At 34.3% G+C, this 24,597-nt stretch overlaps 3 protein-coding genes across 4 annotated transcripts in view; 2 read left to right on the plus strand and 1 right to left on the minus strand.

Annotated features, from left to right (window-relative positions):
- Positions 1 to 2,289: 2,289 nt before the first annotated feature.
- On the plus strand, positions 2,290 to 2,895 carry LOC145679590 (dnaJ homolog subfamily B member 9-like). Its single transcript, XM_081750167.1, has one exon. It carries the CDS (start codon positions 2,290 to 2,292, stop codon positions 2,893 to 2,895), a length of 606 nt encoding a protein of 201 aa, XP_081606293.1.
- A 1,701-nt stretch (positions 2,896 to 4,596) lies between these two features.
- LOC145678803 (uncharacterized) lies at positions 4,597 to 12,453 on the plus strand. Its single transcript, XM_081749322.1, has 2 exons — positions 4,597 to 6,604; positions 6,912 to 12,453. The coding sequence occupies exon 2, from the start codon at positions 7,036 to 7,038 to the stop codon at positions 7,822 to 7,824; it is 789 nt and encodes a 262-aa protein (XP_081605448.1). The 5' UTR covers positions 4,597 to 6,604; positions 6,912 to 7,035; the 3' UTR covers positions 7,825 to 12,453.
- Positions 12,454 to 16,818: 4,365 nt separating this feature from the next.
- Positions 16,819 to 24,597, minus strand: part of LOC145678805 (guanine nucleotide-binding protein G(q) subunit alpha-like) — a 70,174-nt gene continuing 62,395 nt past the window's right edge. Inside the window, exons 9-10 of one of the 2 annotated variants that reach the window (XR_014130438.1) lie at positions 17,315 to 19,575; positions 16,819 to 17,007 (exon numbers count right to left, since the gene is read on the minus strand). Coding sequence is in view for 1 of the 2 variants with exons in the window: in XM_081749323.1 (XP_081605449.1) it covers positions 19,490 to 19,575 (86 nt within the window). In the remaining variant the exon portion in view is untranslated. Of the gene's footprint in view, positions 17,008 to 17,314; positions 19,576 to 24,597 lie in introns of those variants that run through there. The other variant, XM_081749323.1, reaches the window with a different exon arrangement.

A 24,597-nucleotide genomic window follows, 5' to 3' on the forward strand; every position in this document is an offset into this window, starting at 1 on the left:
CCCCTATTGTGTACATTCATACTTTTATGTAACAGTTCTTATATTTATTATTATTATTATTATTATTATTATTAGTTCTTGTTGTTGTTAATGTACAGAGTGACGCATAAGCAAGGGTGCGTATCTCTCCTAAGAGCTGGGCGCAAACCACTCTCTTCTCCCAAATTTATTTTTCTTGCCCATTTACCATTCTATACTTTGATTGTACCATTTTCAATGAAAAATTGGGGTTATATTTAGATGTGGGTGGCCAAAAGTAAGAAACATATTTACAAGAGAAATGAGTTGATGTTACATAAGGGTAATTGATTGATGAACAAATATCTGTCCACATTCAAACACTTGAGAGTAGGTGGCGTTGGGCGAAGTATTCTGTGCCTGTTTTTGGAAAAAGCAAGGAGCACATGGGAAGCTATTTGGCTAATGTTAAGTTCTAATCTAGCACGTTGGAAAGTAATGACCGAGATCGCTATAAAACTATTGATATTACTGAACCTTTAATTACTAATTGTTGAATCCGTCTGCGAAATAAGTTTTGTGCTTTAAGCACCTCAAAAGTTAACTTTATATAGACCCTATATCCAAGGTGACCAGAATTGTCACTTGGGAAAACGGGACGCATACGAATCGGCTACGGGGGCTGGGGGTGGGGGTGGAGTATCTGACTTCCAGATTGCATTTTGGGACTCAGCAGTGTTCTCAATTTACAAAATACACAAGTAAGAGTGACAACACACCGTTTCTAACTTTGCGTGCACCATACAACAAATAATGGTTCCCGATTGCAAGTTCTACCCAACAATTCTTTTAACTAGTTGAACACTCAGAATTCCCACTCAATTCTCGCTTGAACCACGAACACTCAATTCTCATTTGAAAATTCAGAAGTTCACGGCTGAACCTTGGCAACGAGTGTTGGTAGGGAAGAGAGAATTTGCATTAACGATTTGTATTTTGAATAATAATTATGGGACACCTAGGTCATTTTTACTTAAAAACGGGACATTTAGGCGTCCCGTTCGAGAATCAGAAAAAAGGGACAACGGTTGGAAAAAAGGGACTGTCCTGGCTAAAACGGGACGTCTGGTCACCTTGCCTATATCTGGATAATGATCATGATGTTCCGATTTCCTATGTGATTTCTCTGCATGGCTACTTATGCTATGGATCAAATATGGTCACAATAGCCCGTTATTTTCTGAATGTGCTTGGCTTGTTAATTACGTCCCCTGTTTAATAATAATCTTTGGAAACATGATTGGGTAATTTGTTCGCATCATCTGCCCATCTTTCATCATTATCCATTAATTTTTACATTTAAATTCTATATTACAAAAGAATTATTTATTAGAAAACTCAGCAATATAGGTGACTGGCATCAGGTCAGCACCTAAAGATATAAAACCTCAATTGAGCTTAAGAGAGAAGAGAATTAATTCATTTGGCACCTCTATGGTACAGATTAAGAATATGAGGGGAAGTGTTTGAGATATTTATTTGTGCAGGCGCCATATATATATAAAGTAATAAGATAAATAACATTATTAATACAATCATCATTATCATGTAATCCAATGAAAAAAGAAGAAATTACACATCTTATCTTTAGGTTTATATGCACTTCCCACACTAATTTTAAATATCGTTCATTGTAAATGAGCCAGGCGCGCAACCAGCCACAGAGGTTTGGAAGGGGGGGCAAGTCATTAAACATTCTCTTGCCAATAGCTAAATTGTGTTTTTGTATTAATAATAACATTTTGTGGTAAGGTGTGTGTTAGGACTCACCGTCGCTAACATGTCTGCTCCCTACAGACATACCTCCGCGCTGCCGCTTGGGCCCACCAATTTAGCTCTATCCTTACGCGGGTTAGATACAATTCGTGCTTTCTAGTGACCACCTAGCTCAGATAGGTTGGTGCTTTTTGCACTGTCGTTTTATATGTTTATATGCTTACCCATAACGATCAATCTCTTCTAAAATGAAATCTACACCCAGAAATGTAACTCCTCTTACAAGAAACAAGTCAATTTCGTGATGAAGGAAGCGCATATTAATTTATATACTGTGCTCTAAATTATGATGGCACGATTTATTTAATTGATTGAGTAAAGTTTTCATACTATACAAAGTTTTCATACTGTACAAATATATATGTATATGGTAAAGAGTTCTAGCATTTGAGCACAAGCCCATAAAAGAGAAGGGACAAAAGAAAGAAAGAAACTGTTATTAATCAAAATATTAACATCAATGTTACATCAAATTTCAGTGTATAACTGTCGAAGATGAATTCGAAGAATCTGAAATTAATTATTATTGAGTGTATATGCATCCTAGCAGTTTTAACAGATTCTTGCAATTCTGAATCATCAACAACTAAAGACTACTACAAAATATTAGAGATTGAGAAGGATGCTTCTGAAAAGGAAATAAAGAAGGCATTTCGAAGACTTGCTGTCAAATATCACCCTGACAAAAACAAAGCCGAAGATGCAGAAGAAAAATTTAAAGAATTAGCAGAAGCTTATGAAATTTTAAATGATCCAAATAAAAGGAAGCACTATGATCAATTTGGAACTGTTGAAAGTGCTCAAGGATCATCAAACCAATTCTTTCATGCTTTCGATAGTTTCCCTTTTGACCCCTTCCGTGTTTTCGAAGAAGCTTTCGGAAACGAACCTTTTGATTCTGAGCCTCAGTCAAAGCAAGAGGAACATTGGTTCGACCCTGTGAAGAACTTTATTTGGGGTGGTAAGAAAGATGAACATGATAATGAAGACAGGTGGTTTGAACAATTTGGGTTTATGAACCAACATTCTAATGGAGAAAATTGCAAAACTGTTACCAAGAAAACAGGAAATGTTGTCTATAAATATATAAAATGTTCATAATAGATATTTTAATGTTAGTTACTAACGGTCTACTTGGTTATTGTTTGAAACCAACTCATATGTATTTTCATTTGAAACTAACCTAATTTAACAAATATGCAATATTTGGAAGTCAGAGACAAAACTAAGCATAAGTAAATGAATCTTCGTGTAATTTAAAGATTCAAAATCGAGTTTCATTTAAAGGTTAAACTCATTCAACTTTCTCAACAGTTGGTGCCAATTTACTAAAGAGCTAGCGCATTTGTAGGTTACAAGTATTGTATAAATACGAATGAGAAACTGTTCATCATCTTACCGGTATTTAATTTTGAAATGATTGTTGAATTTCTTGAAAAAGAAAGAAAAACATGAATATAGAAACTGATTGATTCGTGTTCCTGTTAATAGAAAAGGAAATACAAGTAAAGTAATTTTAAAACATGGTTGTGATTTCCCTTTGTCATCGCTTTGATGAAACTTTTGCTGACTTTAAAAATATAAGTATCCGTTTTCTTTATGTACAAGAGAACATTACAATGCATTGTAAAGTTAGCGTCAGGAGGCACGTATCACACTTTAATCTTCCAATCAGAACAAATTTTGCTTAAAACCCTTTTTTGTGAAAATGGTGCGCAAAGTGATCGTATACTTTTTAACTTTATTTGGCTATTTAACTACTGTGATTAATAGAGACTTTTAAAGACAACTTTTGACAGGTTTAAAACGTATTAGAAAGCAATATTTTAGAGTCTCTAACTAAACTCTAGAACAAGAAATATTTTAAATATTTCTTTTTTTAAAACAACTAGTAATGTAAAAATTGTTACAAGAAGTTGGCGTATAAATAATTAAGTATATTAAACCAATTATAATTATAGATTGTTTGACTCGTGTTTCTATAACGCAATAGTAGTAAATCTGTTTCATATGATAAAACTAGTTTTCAGTTTATTTATCACAATTTGAGTTTTTCTAAGAATTCTACATTTAGTTATTCAAATAAATACAATACAATTTTTTATTAACAATATTAGTAATTTTATTATTGAAAAACAATAACATGTCACTTCTTAAATTCGTCAGTATCAGTAATTTTACATTTAATTTTATTTTAGGCATTGTTTGAGTTTTATAAATAATAAATCAGTTTTAATTCTTATTTATGAAATTTTCTTTTTTGTATGACAATATTATGTTTCGTTTTCCACATTTACTTTTATTTAACGTTTATCATGTAAATTAACAGTAATTTCCCTGCGCATATACTTTTCACTGATAAATCACATTCATGTACATATTTTTGTTACTTGATATTCATACATAGATATTTACATGTTTTGTTTCTTATGATTATCACTCAACGTTCAGAATAATTTACGTTTTGAATGTCACAACGTAAGGCGTTTATGTCGTGCAATTCGATAACATTTTCATTAACACAGAATTGTATCTTTTGAATGTTCCTTTAGCGCGAGTGTAAGAATTTCTTTGTGGCTGAAATCTTTTCACCAGTCGAACTATTAATACCATCACGAACTACATGATTTAATTACAGTATTGTAAAACGAAAGGTGAATATCAAAGAATAAAAGGAAATTCACTATCACTGAAAACGCAACTACAAAAATGATATATATACACAACTATTTACATCTTGCTTTCGGCTTCATTGTTTGTAAAAAGCGCACTATGATCCATAATGTTCCTTTGTTGATAAGTCTTCATTCTTTTGCTCTTATGAAAAGAATAATTTAAACTATAGAGCCTGATTAAAATGTTTGAGGTAAAAATTATACTTATAAGTATTACAGAGTAGATTGTTACCAACTAGTAAACACTCATAAATATTCATGAGTGTGTACTTTTTTGACATGGTAGCACTTGGTAATACACAGTTGGTTGACAGTTTAAAAAATGGATACACCCTTTTTTCCCGCATACTAATGACACATAATGTATGCAGGTGCAGCCGGAGGTAACATGACATATAATAAATTGTTTCCGGTCAAAAGAAATGTTAATTGGGCAAGCAAAATACAGAAAAAACCTTTCGGAAATAAAATATGCAGATCACACACGTAGAACAAGGTAGTTCATTAATATTCAGCACAAGTAACGCGACAGCTGCTGCTGAAGAACATTCTAGAAATTTGGATCGTTGGTATGAGTGAAAGAAAGCACTGGAAACTTCCAGATTTTTTAAATTTATTATTGTTGGAATAGGGGAAAGAACACACTCGAACCTTCTGGAAAGATTTAAGGGCATATAAATACTGATGCATTTGCATGATGTGTACATTTAGAAAGAAGAGGGCACCAAGAACATCAAGTGTTAACTTTGCGAAGAAGATATTTTACTACTAGGAGAGATTGGAAGATTGGTAAGTAATAACGTTGTAGTTTTCTTGTATTATACTTGTTCATTTTTATATGGGAAAGGGACATATTGTAATTGTTTGGAGTATAAGGGGGACGGAACTGTTTGGTTTTATCGGGAATTGATTGCGGATTTTCCGGCATTGAAAAAATGATATGACTCGGTGTACTTTTATGGAATTATAACTTGACTAAGATATAGTATAATGTAATATGTAGGGAATGAACATTAATGATTGCACCGGGAATCGAATGAGTATTCTCCCACGTGGAGAACCGTACGCTAAATTTTATGCTTGAAGTGTGAACTTATTACTTATACATAACTATGAATTGTGTAAGATATAACACGAAGTCAACAGAATGCGCTCCCGGGAATCGAACCAGGGCTTGTCCACGTGGAGAACCGTACGATAAACATTTTGCTTAGCAGATATTGTTACTTATATGTAGCTATGAATTGTGTATGACATAACAGGTATATAAAAATATATTGTACAGAAAGTTAGCAGAATGCGCCCCGGGACTCGAATTACTATTCTCCCACGTGGAGAACCGTACGACAAACATTTTGCTTAGCAGATGTTGTTACTTATATATAGTTATGAATTGTGTAAGACATAACAGGTATATATGAATTATATTGTACAGGAAGTTAGCAGAATGCGCCCCCGGGAATCGAATGAGTATTCTCCCAGGTGGAGAACCGTACGCTAAATTTTATGCTTGCAGTGTGAACTTTGTACTTATAATAGCTATGAATTGTGTATGACATAACAGGTATATATAAATTATATTGTACAGAAAGTTACCAGAATGCGCCCTCGTGAATCGAACCAGAACTCTTCCACGTGAAAGCCGTACGACAAACATTTTGCTTAGCAGATGTTGTTACTTATATGTAGCTATGAATTGTGTAAGATATAACAGGTATATATAAATTATATTGTACAGAAAGTTAGCAGAATGCGCCCCCGGGAATCGAACCAGGGCTATCCTACGTGGAGAACCGCACGCTTGCTTGCACTGTAGACTTTTTTCAGTTATAAATGCTATATTTTTACTGTGTATGAACAAACTTATATTGGATAGGTAGTTAACAGAATTTGCATTGCGAATCGAACCATGGCTCTCTTACATGCAAAGCCAATATGGTTGGGAACGTTATTGTTACGTTGAATATCATATTTGTAATTTGAAAAGTTGTAATACGGTAACTAATTGCATTTTTTCTTTTTTGTTTTAGGTGCTGAAGCAAATAATAAAGTGATAGGAGCGAGAAAAAGCAGAGAGCACGAAAGGCGTGGATTTGAATTGAATTATCACTTAAACAGAGATAAATTAATATTCGGTAAGTATTATTATTATTATTATTATTATTATTATTATTATTATTATTATTGTAAACTTTTGTGTTTTATTTCATAAACGCTAGTGTAACAATGAGGATATATGGCGACAGAACGTTTAACGTTACCGCAGATTGAACTTAAGGGTTTTTCATGTTGAAAGCTAATGCAATAAAAAGAGACCCGAGATTGTTTGAACATATTACCCAGGACGAAATGTAGTAGTGAAGTTGAAAGGGAACTTATATTTTGTAATTGGAAGTCGTAATACATCAAATAACTAATTCTTAATTTCTTTTATTGTTTTAGGTGGTGAAGGAAATAAAAAATCTTAATAGAAACACTGGAGAACAAACCTTATTTTCCTGAATTGTTTGCTGTTGAAATATAGAGGTGCTTTTAGTGAAAAGGAGTTATAGATTGCTTTTAAAGCATGGATTCAATGAAACCGTTGGATCTTAGTACAAGAGGTGAAAGTGATCTCGCAGAATCATCATCTTTGCCGGGAACAGAGGTTTTATCCCAACCGCTGGTGATCCCGCACTTTCCGCCATTGGAAACAGAAGTTACCCCGGCCAACTTGGATGTATTACCGGGAACAGAATTTTCATCCCAACCGGTGGTGAGCCCGCAATCTCCGCCACTGGAAACAGAAGTTACCCCGGCCAACTTTGATGTATTGACGTTTTTATCGGGGACATCCCAACCGGTGGTGAGCCCACAATCTCCGCCACTGGAAACAGAAGTTTTCCCGTTACTTGATGTTGAAAACGAAATAGAAGAATATCCCCCTACACCTTCACCAACAGTGAGTAATTCCCCGGTGCAGAATTGGGAGTTGGAAGAATTTTTGAAGTTACCATGTGAGTGTACTGTGGAACGTACATCATTGGATTGTATAAAAGAGTGTATAATATATTGGAAACCAGACGATATTTGTATTTGTATTGCATGCGGTTTTTTGGAAGGTGGACAGTTAAAGCATGATTGTTTGATGTTGGATACGGAATGTCTTGAACGGAAAGCTATAGAAACCATAACAAAAGTCGAGGTTCGTAAAGAATTATTATCAATTTACAGAAAAAAGCATGGACATTTGTTTTTGATTACATGGAACTTTATTGAACGTTTCCGAGATCTTGTGTGTGACTTTGAATACAGGCCCACTCTATTAAAAATTTTACTAGAAAAAGATTTTGGGAAATATAGTGATATGGTGTAAAAAATGTACAAAAGTACGATAAAAGTAAGCTTAGTGTGAGTAAAAGATTTTATATTGAAGTAGAGTGTAGAATATATTGCCAATAACAATAAGACAAATATATATTTTTGCATTTATGTATTTTATTATAATGGAATATAAGTTTATGGAGTATATTTGGAAAATAATAGAACATACATCATGATGTTATATTAACGAATTATTTCTTGGAAAAGATTTATTTTGTATTGCCTTGAAACATATTATTAAACAGAGAATTCGAATAAAATATTATTTGATTGTAATATAAGACACAGAATGCATAGAACACTTTATTAAATGTAAGGGAAAAAAATGTGTTTTACACATGCGCAGAAGCTTTTATTGTAGGTATATAAATAGATGTATCACACTTGAAAAAGTATTTATGTGTTTTGTTTTTGCTGAAGAGCAGACAAATGAGTAACATGGAGACTGTTTATGTTTCACCTAGAGAAAAAGAAATTCAGCGTGAAAACGAAAAACCTATACTGTTAATTCACCCGTCTGACCCCGATTTGCCAGATGAATTACGTGATAAAGTGAGAATCATATATCCATCACAAGAAATAGAAGAAGTGTATTATTTTAGACGCTATAATAGATATAATGATGAAATACTCCCGGAAAGTGATGATGATGACAGTGTTTTAAATATTAACTGTTTTGAACTGGAAGCTAATGACTGTGAGTGTACTAGTGAAACTATTAGTGATACATGTGTTATACAATTATTTAATGAGTACACACCAAATTCTGTATTATTATGTAAAGCATGTGTTGAACATAATGAAAATGAAAAAGATCACAACTGTTTGCTGCAGTATGATTACGAATTATTACAAAAGGTGTGGACGATCTTAATTAAACGTGAAATGAGAGAGAAAATCTATAAACTTTATTTAAAGAAACATTTTAAAGGTTATAATATTAAGAACACTTATACTTTGGAGAAAAAATTTAATCTGGTATATGAATACATTACAGAGTGTGATTGTTATATCAAAGAAATAGTAGAAATGTTTTTAGAGAAAGATAAACAATTATTTAATTCTGTAAATGAACACTGAGACACTGTAGCATATGCATTTGATTGTGTATGAATAGAAGAACATATTTAACCTCATATATATATATTAGGGCTAAATACTTTGATGTAAGTTGAGAAATTACAAATTGTTACAGAGAATTGAACTGTTATCTATATTATTTTATAAATGGATCAATTTGTAGTATTGTAATATTAAGAATTTAATAGATTACAAACATTGGACTAACACATGTAAATAATAGCTAGAGCTAAAATACTGAATTACTGGCAACTGAATTGTCAGTGAGAGTAATGTATTTTAAAGAAATAAACTGATATTAGAAAAAATAATCTTAGTTGTTTGTATGCTATATGAAGAAACTAGTGTTTAAGAAGAATATGGTAGGAAACTGAAACTATTTAATACTTTATTTTAGATTTTTTAGAGACATTACCAACGTAAGTAAATGATGAACTATTGTCGATTGAAGGGGAATCACTGAGGTTGATACCTTGTGTTTAGTTTATGATATGAAGACTTTAACATTCTTGTTTACACAGTTACTTTTAAATGAATACTACATATAATCTTGTATGCAGAATGGATTGAATTAAGGGCATACTTACGCGAGGGATTCATTGGATGCGGACCACATTTAAAACTTTATAACCCAACAAACATTTCAACACTTTCTTAAGAGAATTATGGTTGCAGTAGGAGAGAAATGTGTGATATACTGTAGAAAACTCGATGTTACAGTACCCTTGTACTCTTTATGTCTTATAAAAAGAAGTTAGTGTACTCTTTTGCTGAGAATATAGATGACAATATTGTAAAATTACGTGTCGTTTTATTGCAACTAGAATAATGTTACTTCAATAATGCTTAAACGCAGTCACTGTTAGTGCAGAATCCACCCTCCAACAATTTTCAGGATGTGCAGACCCTTACTTGGTATATGGTTTTAAAAAGAATAAACATTGTACGATAACCTCTTGAAACTTGTAGACCCACAGTGAAGTATAGTCGGATATGGGGGAGGGCACGGTGACTCAGTGGTAGAAGAGATTTTGATGTTTGTGATTTAAAAACCGAGCAAGTGAACTTTGTGGTGGACAACATTTCTTTTCTCCTGGTACTTCCATTTCCTACATTTATTTATTGGCTTAAATAGCTTATCCGATCTTTCTCTCTTGTAATAGAATCGTTGCAAGGCTATGAACATACCTTATAATTATTATTAAATAATCCTTATTGAAGGTTTAATTTACTTCATGATTTCTTTGGAACAATAAAAATTTTTTGCTTGAGATGGATTGTTTTCTCAGGGAGGAAATGTTAGAATCATGAGAACTTGCTTACATGCTGTGTGCCAAACATAATAAGCCCTTGGCGGGCTAAGATCGAACCATGGACCCATCACGCGCCAGAGGTGAACGATTTGAAGGCGATGAAGAATATTTTATAATCCCACAGTAGTATTAATAATTGTTTGAGATTCTTAGTATACTATGTGATACACAGGTTACACGAATTTTATTTTGTTCTTTGAACTAATGTTTAAGAGGACCAGAAGGATAGATTTCAAGAACCACCTATGGTTCAAGGATTACAGTTTTAATTTTACAGCTTTATACACATGCATTCAAAATTATATGGCCATTAGATGGTTGTATAAGATTCTTGTTGGACTTGATTTGATTTGAGTTTAACGTCTCTTTTCATCAGCGAAGCTATATGAGACGTGGACCTACTGATTAACGTGGAATCCGAACCACATGAGCTCCCGCCGGGAATCGAACCTGGGTAGACTTTTGTTGGAATAAATGTTTTCGCTGGAACCTTTTTTAAAATTTAATGTAAAACTTTAAACATAATGAAGAAAATAAGAACATACTGAGGTGAAATAAACGTGAAAACTCTCACCGTGCAAAAGAATTAAGGAAAACAGCCTCTGTTTTCAAGCTGAGACTATCCATGGTTGAGATTGACCACCAAATATAACGATTATTTTTCTCAGATGATGAGTTTGTATGCTTATGCCAGTAGCTAAAACTGGAAAAGTGAACCAGGTAGTGTTTGCAAAATGTATCTCCTCACGTTCAAGTCTATCAATTCGCTGACGACACAGCATTTCTAACAACGGCTCGTACTATCCAACGTATCAACAGACTAATGCAGCCAGCCATCAACACATTTGTCCACTGGTGTGACTTAATCTCAGAACATGTGCAATTGTGATGGACAAAAATTCCATGGGTAGTAGGGCTGGTGGACAACAACAACTTCACGAAACATCTGTTGGTATTAAAATTAACGATACATGAACTTTCAAAAGACGAAATGTTTCTTTATCTGGACTGTTAATACTTTTTTGAAATTTCATCGGAACAAGCATTCAACTTAAACTATAATAAACGAACGAACTATCTAGTTGCATTATAGGAGGGCGATACAGGTGTGGATGAAAAGTTTATGTATTGATTTTTGAATACGAGTTGTGTGCGAGTAATTCAATTTTATTTAACTTTTAATATTAGAGATTATTTTATACGACCATTTAATATTTTATTATTTCTTATACATATTCGCTTTCATCATTTGTCCATTGTAATGTTAGTAGAAAAAATGTTTTATTTAACAACATGAGCACGAAAACCTACAAGAAAAATATTAGACAACATTCATAATTATCACTGTACGGAATACTTCTTTAAATGGAAACAGTTTGATCCATTGGTAGAGTGCACCCATCTGGCACGAAGATCCCTAGTTTAATCCCAAGACCGTGACAATTTGTGATGGACAACACCCTGTGGATATTCTCGGGGTTCTCCATTTCCTACCACTTTCTTCATATTCAACATTTTTACAATCATTAACCATTCAACGTTGCCTACTTGTAAAATGTCTCGAGTAGATGAGTATATAAGACTCATGCCAGAACAAAATGTTTTCTCTTTGCTCTCAAGCCAGAAAAAAAAAGCAGAGACTCATATCTACTTGCCAGAATAAGTGTTTTCGCTTTGCTCTCAAGCCAGAAAAGAAGAAACTCGTATCCACGAAGTGAAATTTCTCGAGTTGCTACTCGCCAAATTTCACAAGTTTCGTGGATACGAGTTTCTTCTTTTCTGGCTTGAGAGCAAAGCGAAAACACTTATTCTGGCAAGTAGATATGAGTCTCTGCTTTTTTTTTCTGGCTTGAGAGCAAAGAGAAAACATTTTGTTCTGGCATGAGTCTTATATACTCATCTACTCGAGACATTTTACAAGTAGGCAACGTTGAATGGTTAATGATTGTAAAAATGTTGAATATGAAGAAAGTGGTAGGAAATGGAGAACCCCGAGAATATCCACAGGGTGTTGTCCATCACAAATTGTCACGGTCTTGGGATTAAACTAGGGATCTTCGTGCCAGATGGGTGCACTCTACCAATGGATCAAACTGTTTCCATTTAAAGAAGTATTCCGTACAGTGATAATTATGAATGTTGTCTAATATTTTTCTTGTAGGTTTTCGTGCTCATGTTGTTAAATAAAACATTTTTTCTACTAACATTACAATGGACAAATGATGAAAGCGAATATGTATAAGAAATAATAAAATATTAAATGGTCGTATAAAATAATCTCTAATATTAAAAGTTAAATAAAATTGAATTACTCGCACACAACTCGTATTCAAAAATCAATACATAAACTTTTCATCCACACCTGTATCGCCCTCCTATAATGCAACTAGATAGTTCGTTCGTTTATTATAGTTTAAGTTGAATGCTTGTTCCGATGAAATTTCAAAAAAGTATTAACAGTCCAGATAAAGAAACATTTCGTCTTTTGAAAGTTCATGTATCGTTAATTTTAATACCAACAGATGTTTCGTGAAGTTGTTGTTGTCCACCAGCCCTACTACCCATGGAATTTTTGTCCATCACAATTGCACATGTTCTGAGATTAAGTCACACCAGTGGACAAATGTGTTGATGGCTGGCTGCATTAGTCTGTTGATACGTTGGATAGTACGAGCCGTTGTTAGAAATGCTGTGTCGTCAGCGAATTGATAGACTTGAACGTGAGGAGATACATTTTGCAAACACTACCTGGTTCACTTTTCCAGTTTTAGCTACTGGCATAAGCATACAAACTCATCATCTGAGAAAAATAATCGTTATATTTGGTGGTCAATCTCAACCATGGATAGTCTCAGCTTGAAAACAGAGGCTGTTTTCCTTAATTCTTTTGCACGGTGAGAGTTTTCACGTTTATTTCACCTCAGTATGTTCTTATTTTCTTCATTATGTTTAAAGTTTTACATTAAATTTTAAAAAAGGTTCCAGCGAAAACATTTATTCCAACAAAAGTCTACCCAGGTTCGATTCCCGGCGGGAGCTCATGTGGTTCGGATTCCACGTTAATCAGTAGGTCCACGTCTCATATAGCTTCGCTGATGAAAAGAGACGTTAAACTCAAATCAAATCAAGTCCAACAAGAATCTTATACAACCATCTAATGGCCATATAATTTTGAATGCATGTGTATAAAGCTGTAAAATTAAAACTGTAATCCTTGAACCATAGGTGGTTCTTGAAATCTATCCTTCTGGTCCTCTTAAACATTAGTTCAAAGAACAAAATAAAATTCGTGTAACCTGTGTATCACATAGTATACTAAGAATCTCAAACAATTATTAATACTACTGTGGGATTATAAAATATTCTTCATCGCCTTCAAATCGTTCACCTCTGGCGCGTGATGGGTCCATGGTTCGATCTTAGCCCGCCAAGGGCTTATTATGTTTGGCACACAGCATGTAAGCAAGTTCTCATGATTCTAACATTTCCTCCCTGAGAAAACAATCCATCTCAAGCAAAAAATTTTTATTGTTCCAAAGAAATCATGAAGTAAATTAAACCTTCAATAAGGATTATTTAATAATAATTATAAGGTATGTTCATAGCCTTGCAACGATTCTATTACAAGAGAGAAAGATCGGATAAGCTATTTAAGCCAATAAATAAATGTAGGAAATGGAAGTACCAGGAGAAAAGAAATGTTGTCCACCACAAAGTTCACTTGCTCGGTTTTTAAATCACAAACATCAAAATCTCTTCTACCACTGAGTCACCGTGCCCTCCCCCATATCCGACTATACTTCACTGTGGGTCTACAAGTTTCAAGAGGTTATCGTACAATGTTTATTCTTTTTAAAACCATATACCAAGTAAGGGTCTGCACATCCTGAAAATTGTTGGAGGGTGGATTCTGCACTAACAGTGACTGCGTTTAAGCATTATTGAAGTAACATTATTCTAGTTGCAATAAAACGACACGTAATTTTACAATATTGTCATCTATATTCTCAGCAAAAGAGTACACTAACTTCTTTTTATAAGACATAAAGAGTACAAGGGTACTGTAACATCGAGTTTTCTACAGTATATCACACATTTCTCTCCTACTGCAACCATAATTCTCTTAAGAAAGTGTTGAAATGTTTGTTGGGTTATAAAGTTTTAAATGTGGTCCGCATCCAATGAATCCCTCGCGTAAGTATGCCCTTAATTCAATCCATTCTGCATACAAGATTATATGTAGTATTCATTTAAAAGTAACTGTGTAAACAAGAATGTTAAAGTCTTCATATCATAAACTAAACACAAGGTATCAACCTCAGTGATTCCCCTTCAATCGACAATAGTTCATCATTTACTTACGTTGGTAATGTCTCTAAAAAATCTAAAATAAAGTATTAAATAGTTTCAGTTTCCTACCATATTCTTCTTAAACACTAGTTTCTTCATATAGCATACAAACAACTAAGATTATTTTTTCTAATATCAGTTTATTTCTTTAAAATACATTACTCTCACTGACAATTCAGTTGCCAGTAATTCAGTATTTTAGCTCTAGCTATTATTTACATGTGTTAGTCCAATGTTTGTAATCTATTAAATTCTTAATATTACAATACTACAAATTGATCCATTTATAAAATAATATAGATAACAGTTCAATTCTCTGTAACAATTTGTAATTTCTCAACTTACATCAAAGTATTTAGCCCTAATATATATATATGAGGTTAAATATGTTCTTCTATTCATACACAATCAAATGCATATGCTACAGTGTCTCAGTGTTCATTTACAGAATTAAATAATTGTTTATCTTTCTCTAAAAACATTTCTACTATTTCTTTGATATAACAATCACACTCTGTAATGTATTCATATACCAGATTAAATTTTTTCTCCAAAGTATAAGTGTTCTTAATATTATAACCTTTAAAATGTTTCTTTAAATAAAGTTTATAGATTTTCTCTCTCATTTCACGTTTAATTAAGATCGTCCACACCTTTTGTAATAATTCGTAATCATACTGCAGCAAACAGTTGTGATCTTTTTCATTTTCATTATGTTCAACACATGCTTTACATAATAATACAGAATTTGGTGTGTACTCATTAAATAATTGTATAACACATGTATCACTAATAGTTTCACTAGTACACTCACAGTCATTAGCTTCCAGTTCAAAACAGTTAATATTTAAAACACTGTCATCATCATCACTTTCCGGGAGTATTTCATCATTATATCTATTATAGCGTCTAAAATAATACACTTCTTCTATTTCTTGTGATGGATATATGATTCTCACTTTATCACGTAATTCATCTGGCAAATCGGGGTCAGACGGGTGAATTAACAGTATAGGTTTTTCGTTTTCACGCTGAATTTCTTTTTCTCTAGGTGAAACATAAACAGTCTCCATGTTACTCATTTGTCTGCTCTTCAGCAAAAACAAAACACATAAATACTTTTTCAAGTGTGATACATCTATTTATATACCTACAATAAAAGCTTCTGCGCATGTGTAAAACACATTTTTTTCCCTTACATTTAATAAAGTGTTCTATGCATTCTGTGTCTTATATTACAATCAAATAATATTTTATTCGAATTCTCTGTTTAATAATATGTTTCAAGGCAATACAAAATAAATCTTTTCCAAGAAATAATTCGTTAATATAACATCATGATGTATGTTCTATTATTTTCCAAATATACTCCATAAACTTATATTCCATTATAATAAAATACATAAATGCAAAAATATATATTTGTCTTATTGTTATTGGCAATATATTCTACACTCTACTTCAATATAAAATCTTTTACTCACACTAAGCTTACTTTTATCGTACTTTTGTACATTTTTTACACCATATCACTATATTTCCCAAAATCTTTTTCTAGTAAAATTTTTAATAGAGTGGGCCTGTATTCAAAGTCACACACAAGATCTCGGAAACGTTCAATAAAGTTCCATGTAATCAAAAACAAATGTCCATGCTTTTTTCTGTAAATTGATAATAATTCTTTACGAACCTCAACTTTTGTTATGGTTTCTATAGCTTTCCGTTCAAGACATTCCGTATCCAACATCAAACAATCATGCTTTAACTGTCCACCTTCCAAAAAACCGCATGCAATACAAATACAAATATCGTCTGGTTTCCAATATATTATACACTCTTTTATACAATCCAATGATGTACGTTCCACAGTACACTCACATGGTAACTTCAAAAATTCTTCCAACTCCCAATTCTGCACCGGGGAATTACTCACTGTTGGTGAAGGTGTAGGGGGATATTCTTCTATTTCGTTTTCAACATCAAGTAACGGGAAAACTTCTGTTTCCAGTGGCGGAGATTGTGGGCTCACCACCGGTTGGGATGTCCCCGATAAAAACGTCAATACATCAAAGTTGGCCGGGGTAACTTCTGTTTCCAGTGGCGGAGATTGCGGGCTCACCACCGGTTGGGATGAAAATTCTGTTCCCGGTAATACATCCAAGTTGGCCGGGGTAACTTCTGTTTCCAATGGCGGAAAGTGCGGGATCACCAGCGGTTGGGATAAAACCTCTGTTCCCGGCAAAGATGATGATTCTGCGAGATCACTTTCACCTCTTGTACTAAGATCCAACGGTTTCATTGAATCCATGCTTTAAAAGCAATCTATAACTCCTTTTCACTAAAAGCACCTCTATATTTCAACAGCAAACAATTCAGGAAAATAAGGTTTGTTCTCCAGTGTTTCTATTAAGATTTTTTATTTCCTTCACCACCTAAAACAATAAAAGAAATTAAGAATTAGTTATTTGATGTATTACGACTTCCAATTACAAAATATAAGTTCCCTTTCAACTTCACTACTACATTTCGTCCTGGGTAATATGTTCAAACAATCTCGGGTCTCTTTTTATTGCATTAGCTTTCAACATGAAAAACCCTTAAGTTCAATCTGCGGTAACGTTAAACGTTCTGTCGCCATATATCCTCATTGTTACACTAGCGTTTATGAAATAAAACACAAAAGTTTACAATAATAATAATAATAATAATAATAATAATAATAATAATAATAATACTTACCGAATATTAATTTATCTCTGTTTAAGTGATAATTCAATTCAAATCCACGCCTTTCGTGCTCTCTGCTTTTTCTCGCTCCTATCACTTTATTATTTGCTTCAGCACCTAAAACAAAAAAGAAAAAATGCAATTAGTTACCGTATTACAACTTTTCAAATTACAAATATGATATTCAACGTAACAATAACGTTCCCAACCATATTGGCTTTGCATGTAAGAGAGCCATGGTTCGATTCGCAATGCAAATTCTGTTAACTACCTATCCAATATAAGTTTGTTCATACACAGTAAAAATATAGCATTTATAACTGAAAAAAGTCTACAGTGCAAGCAAGCGTGCGGTTCTCCACGTAGGATAGCCCTGGTTCGATTCCCGGGGGCGCATTCTGCTAACTTTCTGTACAATATAATTTATATATACCTGTTATATCTTACACAATTCATAGCTACATATAAGTAACAACATCTGCTAAGCAAAATGTTTGTCGTACGGCTTTCACGTGGAAGAGTTCTGGTTCGATTCACGAGGGCGCATTCTGGTAACTTTCTGTACAATATAATTTATATATACCTGTTATGTCATACACAATTCATAGCTATTATAAGTACAAAGTTCACACTGCAAGCATAAAATTTAGCGTACGGTTCTCCACCTGGGAGAATACTCATTCGATTCCCGGGGGCGCATTCTGCTAACTTCCTGTACAATATAATTCATATATACCTGTTATGTCTTACACAATTCATAACTATATATAAGTAACAACATCTGCTAAGCAAAATGTTTGTCGTACGGTTCTCCACGTGGGAGAATAGTAATTCGAGTCCCGGGGCGCATTCTGCTAACTTTCTGTACAATATATTTTTATATACCTGTTATGTCATACACAATTCATAGCTACATATAAGTAACAATATCTGCTAAGCAAAATGTTTATCGTACGGTTCTCCACGTGGACAAGCCCTGGTTCGATTCCCGGGAGCGCATTCTGTTGACTTCGTGTTATATCTTACACAATTCATAGTTATGTATAAGTAATAAGTTCACACTTCAAGCATAAAATTTAGCGTACGGTTCTCCACGTGGGAGAATACTCATTCGATTCCCGGTGCAATCATTAATGTTCATTCCCTACATATTACATTATACTATATCTTAGTCAAGTTATAATTCCATAAAAGTACACCGAGTCATATCATTTTTTCAATGCCGGAAAATCCGCAATCAATTCCCGATAAAACCAAACAGTTCCGTCCCCCTTATACTCCAAACAATTACAATATGTCCCTTTCCCATATAAAAATGAACAAGTATAATACAAGAAAACTACAACGTTATTACTTACCAATCTTCCAATCTCTCCTAGTAGTAAAATATCTTCTTCGCAAAGTTAACACTTGATGTTCTTGGTGCCCTCTTCTTTCTAAATGTACACATCATGCAAATGCATCAGTATTTATATGCCCTTAAATCTTTCCAGAAGGTTCGAGTGTGTTCTTTCCCCTATTCCAACAATAATAAATTTAAAAAATCTGGAAGTTTCCAGTGCTTTCTTTCACTCATACCAACGATCCAAATTTCTAGAATGTTCTTCAGCAGCAGCTGTCGCGTTACTTGTGCTGAATATTAATGAACTACCTTGTTCTACGTGTGTGATCTGCATATTTTATTTCCGAAAGGTTTTTTCTGTATTTTGCTTGCCCAATTAACATTTCTTTTGACCGGAAACAATTTATTATATGTCATGTTACCTCCGGCTGCACCTGCATACATTATGTGTCATTAGTATGCGGGAAAAAAGGGTGTATCCATTTTTTAAACTGTCAACCAACTGTGTATTACCAAGTGCTACCATGTCAAAAAAGTACACACTCATGAATATTTATGAGTGTTTACTAGTTGGTAACAATCTACTTTACAGCCAAGCGGATATTAATTCTCTGCGTATGCCGTAAATTTTTTCATTAACGAAGTTTGTTCACATGGTACTTGATGTCTTCGTGTTGTTACCTATCATGTATGGCACAGTTAACATAACTCACTTCACTATAAATAAGTCTTGTTCATTAGGTAGATAACAATAGTTCGCATATGATGTTGTTTTACAAAGATAAGTCAGTAGATCAATTCGATTTTTGAGAATTAGTAGATGACAATCTTGGAACAAGTGTCTGTTATAGTAGCGAGAAGTATTCCTGAAGTGCGGTGGTCAAAAGATGATCCTTCACAGCATCAAATACAAATCTCATGTTTTGTGTATCTGAAATAAACATTTCCAAATATTGAATATTTCCAATATCAATGTTTTTTTTTTTTTTTTAAAAAAAGTGGTTGAAGCTTATTCGATTAAACGTTGTTTCAAGCACTCAAGTCACGTTTATTCTTTACCAAAAACAAACGACAAAATTATAATTTGAAGTACATAATGCTACCAGTTAGTATAAGATTTTTAATATATCACTTACCTTGTTATCAAGTTCTCTAGGATGAATTTTGTAGGAGCTAATTTTCATCTGCTACTACAACTATTGTACCTCTTTTTATTCTGAGAAAGATGGCTAGAGATTTTTGGAGAAAAAAGAAGTTGCTACAGATAGGAAAAACTTACCTTCCGAACTAATGAAAAATGTTTTTGTGGTGTTAATTTATGCGGCTTGTTTTGTGTATCTCTTTTCGCATCTCAGTCAGAGCATAGGCAGAGGTCTAGGTTCTTGGTTTTAGTATAACATTCCACGATTAGGCTCCGAGGCTAAGACGGTAATGGTGATAATGAACGAAATGACGGAATAAAGAAAGTGGGAGAAACCCTATACACACGATGTTTATTCTCCACAACCCTACTTGGCGCGTGCTGGGATTGAACCAAGGACTACACGCATTAAAGCTGAGGGCTCTGGCATCGGGAGGACTTGGTATCAAGGTTAGTTATTTATTACTGACATTTGTTCTTTACTTAACATAGAAATATGGAACGATGTTATATATTCCAAATAAAAAAAATATTTAAAAAAATTATAATTAGATAAAATTTGATATTCCACCCGTATATCACGTAATTCGAACCGACGATTCAATGGCAACTAACTACCTTTATCACCAGAGTTCTCGAGACTCTTCATCTCTTATGATAAAAATATAAGTAACCTTTGAAATTTCAGATCGAGTAATGTCAAACACAAATGGGATATCAAAAATTTTATTTATTAATTAATGGCAAGATGTTTTTTAGATTATGTTTACAATCGCGAAGATACTCAAAGCTCTCATTACTTTATTTAATAATACTTTGTCCTATGTTAGGACGTTATGCTTGTCAAATTTTATTTATTAAATTATTTAATAGTTAATGAATAAGTGAAAGATACAGTAATTTATCGAATAAGTATATTTTCCCAGAGAAGTTCAGCCAAACAAATCACCTAAATAAGAAGTTAGAATATACCGTATATTGTTTAATCTATTTTATGTTGTTATTATTAAAACAGTTTTTAAAGCGGATACTCTTGGCATTACATGAGTCATCAAGTTGCAAAAGCTATGTTTCGAGGAAATAGTATATAGAAATTTCGTCCATGGGTAGGTTTATATAGGATCCGATTTAATTTATATTGGTACCTTTTCCACGATATGAAGTGCTGGATTCAGTGGCGGATCCAGAGGGGGGCGATCGGGGCGATTGCTCCCCCCCACAAGAGGAAACTCTTATTTTATATATAAATAAACTCATCCATAACAAGTTTGGAGCTCTTAAAAGTAGCAGTATTAACGCCGACCGCCCCCCCCAGAAGTCCGTCCTGGATCCGCCCCTGGGCGTAACTAAAGGCTTGTGGGCCTCCCCGCAAACAGCATGGAGTGGGGCCCCTTCTCTACGCCCCCGTGTCATGATTTGGGGCCCCCTGATGGTTTGAGGCCCCCCGTAATGCGGGGCCCTTATTTACGCCCTTGGCTGGATTCAGACTACTGTAGAATATGTAGTTAAATCAAAATAGCCAAAATTGTTTGTGCTGATTCTGTGCCTTACAATTTGTATGTAATAAATAAATGACTTAACCAATGGGTATACATTAATGGTATATCTTAGTAATGTGTGGCTTAGTTTAAAATATTCGCTCAGACACGCAGCAATATTCAATGTGATTGAAAAAAATATTCTCGAGAAGAATATTGCAAATCGACCCACCAATTGCTTTTCTCTATGCTTGATATCTTATATGTCTAATGAATAATATAAATTCGGATTTAACTACGAGGGAGGATCAAAAACTAAGGTTACAAAGTCGATATTTCTGGAGTTTCGTCTGTTTTAGAGGAATGAGGCATGTGTGGTAATTTTAATACATGGAGTTGGCAACTGTGCAGAGTTTCAGCCATCCGCCACCTACGGCCCTAGTTGTAGATAAACACAAATGGCGACTCGTTTGGAAAACTGGTCTCATGAAGAAGTCCGCTCAGTTGTTCGATTTCTGTGGGTGAAACATGAAACCGCGGCTGAAATTCGTACCTCGTAGAGGTAACCGCGGCACCTCGTAGAGGTTTATGGAAATACTGTAGTGTCTTGTCAGCATGTCAAAGAATGTTATAGTACTCGCGCCAAGTCGTAAAGCTTGGGCTCTAAACCAATCATTGCTTGAGCTCTGATACATCGGGAAACTTCGGTACAATTCGTGGAGCCGCTTCCCGAGTGCGCACTTGGGGAAACGTCAAACAGCTGAAATTCGCCAACAATGTTGCCAAATTTTGAAGACAGTGTAAAAGAGTATTAAAAAAAACATTTAAAAATTACCAATAATAACACTGCACAACAATAATAGAAGTAACAATTATTCTAAAACGGTAACAAAAACACAAATAGTAACAATGAGAATATAATGCAACAAAAAACAATTAACAAAACGGAACTTGGCGCCAATCCGACAACACTCGGGAGATGTTTTACGTGTAGCGCGAGAGACGACACTGACAAAATGTGATGGGTGGGGGTTGACGACCGGAACACACCATCGCGTTCTAATGGGTGGTGAAATCGGTAGATCTAGGTCAAGCATCACGACTCGGCGCGAATACTATAGAGAAGGCCGACCCAGCACGGCATAAACAGATTTGAATAGAGCTCGCGTGGAGGAGCTGATTCAAGACACCCTCCTTACGCCCCAGACCTCGTTCCAAGTGACTTTCACCTGTTCCCGCATTTGAAGGAGCACCTAGGAGGCCGTCGCTTTGCTTCAGATGAGGAGGTGACAACATGGCTGAACATGCAAGGACAGGATTTTTACCAGGAAGAAATCTTTAAGCTCATCCTACTATTATGGATGGGCACGAGACGAGTCGAGACAGGATTTTCCTGACAAAATTCGAGTCGAGACACGGCGCTTTCAATAGAGAAATATACATTTTTCGAGTCGAGACATCACTTTTAAAGCACATTTTCGAGACGAGACAGCCACAAATCTTGTCTCGTGCGCATCCCTACCTACCATGCGACAAATGTCTCAACGTATATGAAGACTATGTCAAAAAATAACCTAATACATGTACTATCTGTTGTCTGTATTGGTTATATGAAATAATTTATCCACATTTCACTACACGCTTAGTAACCTTACTTTCCGATCACTCTTCTAAAAGGGATGGGACTCAAACAGACACGCAAATTAATGAAACAACAAAACCCAACATAATAGATAATTTTTACAATGCATAATGTATTACTTAGAAAATACTCAACGATAAGACATAAGTATATATAATATATATATATATATATATATATATATATATATATATATATATATATATATATATATATTTATAAATCGATAAATCCCATTGGGCTGAACAAAATGATAGGGCTACATGTAAATCCTCATGCGCAGTTTTCGAGAAATTCTAAAGGAAGAATTTTTTGTAAATCTAAATATTGATGTTGTACGATAACCACGACACCTATTGACTGAAACTGATACTAAAGTATACCCTCAGTAGCAAGGAGACAGTATAGAGTATGGCTAATGAGATATGATCCATGATTATGATTAAGTTTTAAACTTTAATTTTTGCTTTAACTTTTATTGCACTAAAAATATGTCATTCGTCACCAATAATACTTGATTGTTTTTATTCTCCTGCAAGAAATTGTTTATTTCATATTCGTACGGAAAATGCGAGGTGTTTTCAAAAAGTATTGTTCCCCTTATTTTTTCCCGCGTAAACCAATGAAACGCGGAAAACTTTCTTCAGTGTAAATGTAGAGGGAACATTCATGCGTAGTCGTGATTTTTTTTCCTGCCCGCAGAAAATGTCAGTCGCTGGCAGTCAGCCAAAGAGTGAAGACGTGTAGTGAGCGGTTGTTGCATTTCAGTTTTTTTTTTTTTTTTTTTTTTGGTAAAATAACAAGAAACTTGAGCACCGATATTACATCAAATTTTGCCAAAAGCTTGGCGATATCCAAGTGGAAACCATTTAATCAGATCGGTACATTCAATTTTGAATGAGAATTTGGTCATGAGGAGAGCGTTCTCGAAATTTGATTCAGACTTTTATCGCTAAACACTATATTCTTGTCTCGTCAGGCTCCATACTCACCCGACATGGCTCCATGTGACTTTTAGTTATTTCCCAAGCTAAAAATGCCACTAAAAAGGACCTGATTTGAATCAAGAGAAGACATGCGGAATGCGACCACATGATTGCTCACCATTCAAAAAAAAAAAAAAAAAACTGCGATTCAGAAGTGTTCACAACAATGACGGGAGCGCTGGGAGAAGTGTGTACATTACCAAGGAGACTACTTTGAACTGATTATTGTGCTGCCAAAATGTCTTGAACCGTGGCAAAAATGCGAACTAAAGCTCACACCCTCACACACCCACGCGTTAAGCCAATAAGCGTTCAGCTGTTTCTAAGCGAGAGAAAGCGAGTGGAATTCCTTCAGCCGATAGCAGCGCTCGCTACAGAAGAGTAGGGATCAAGTCAACGTGGCATATCTTTAGTGTTTCGGATTTCCAAATCAATAAATGTACTTTTGCCAACGAAAGGTTCGATACTTTTCGAACACACCTCGTATATACTGTTAACTAGCAGATTGTATCTAGGCTATTGCTTTTTGGTTGTTCTTCTAGCCAGTGTTTCTTCCAGACATGTTTTTTTTTGGGGGGGGCACTGCCCCTCGGAGAAGACCAAAATAATACGTCTATAATATAATAATAAATAGAATAGTACCAGCAGTGCCCCCCCCCCGGAATGCTAAGTGTACCCCCCGGCACATTGTTTCTGAAAGAAACAC

Source organism: Thermobia domestica, chromosome 2 (genome assembly GCF_964235325.1).
Source record: "Thermobia domestica chromosome 2, izTheDome1.hap1.1, whole genome shotgun sequence".
NCBI lineage: Eukaryota > Metazoa > Arthropoda > Insecta > Zygentoma > Lepismatidae > Thermobia > Thermobia domestica.

What these genes read in the sequence shown, in the direction of transcription:
- LOC145678803 (XM_081749322.1), top strand. Translation starts at nt 7,036, where the DNA reads ATGGATTCAATGAAACCGTTGGATCTTAGTACAAGAGGTGAAAGTGAT.
- LOC145679590 (XM_081750167.1), top strand. Translation starts at nt 2,290, where the DNA reads ATGAATTCGAAGAATCTGAAATTAATTATTATTGAGTGTATATGCATC.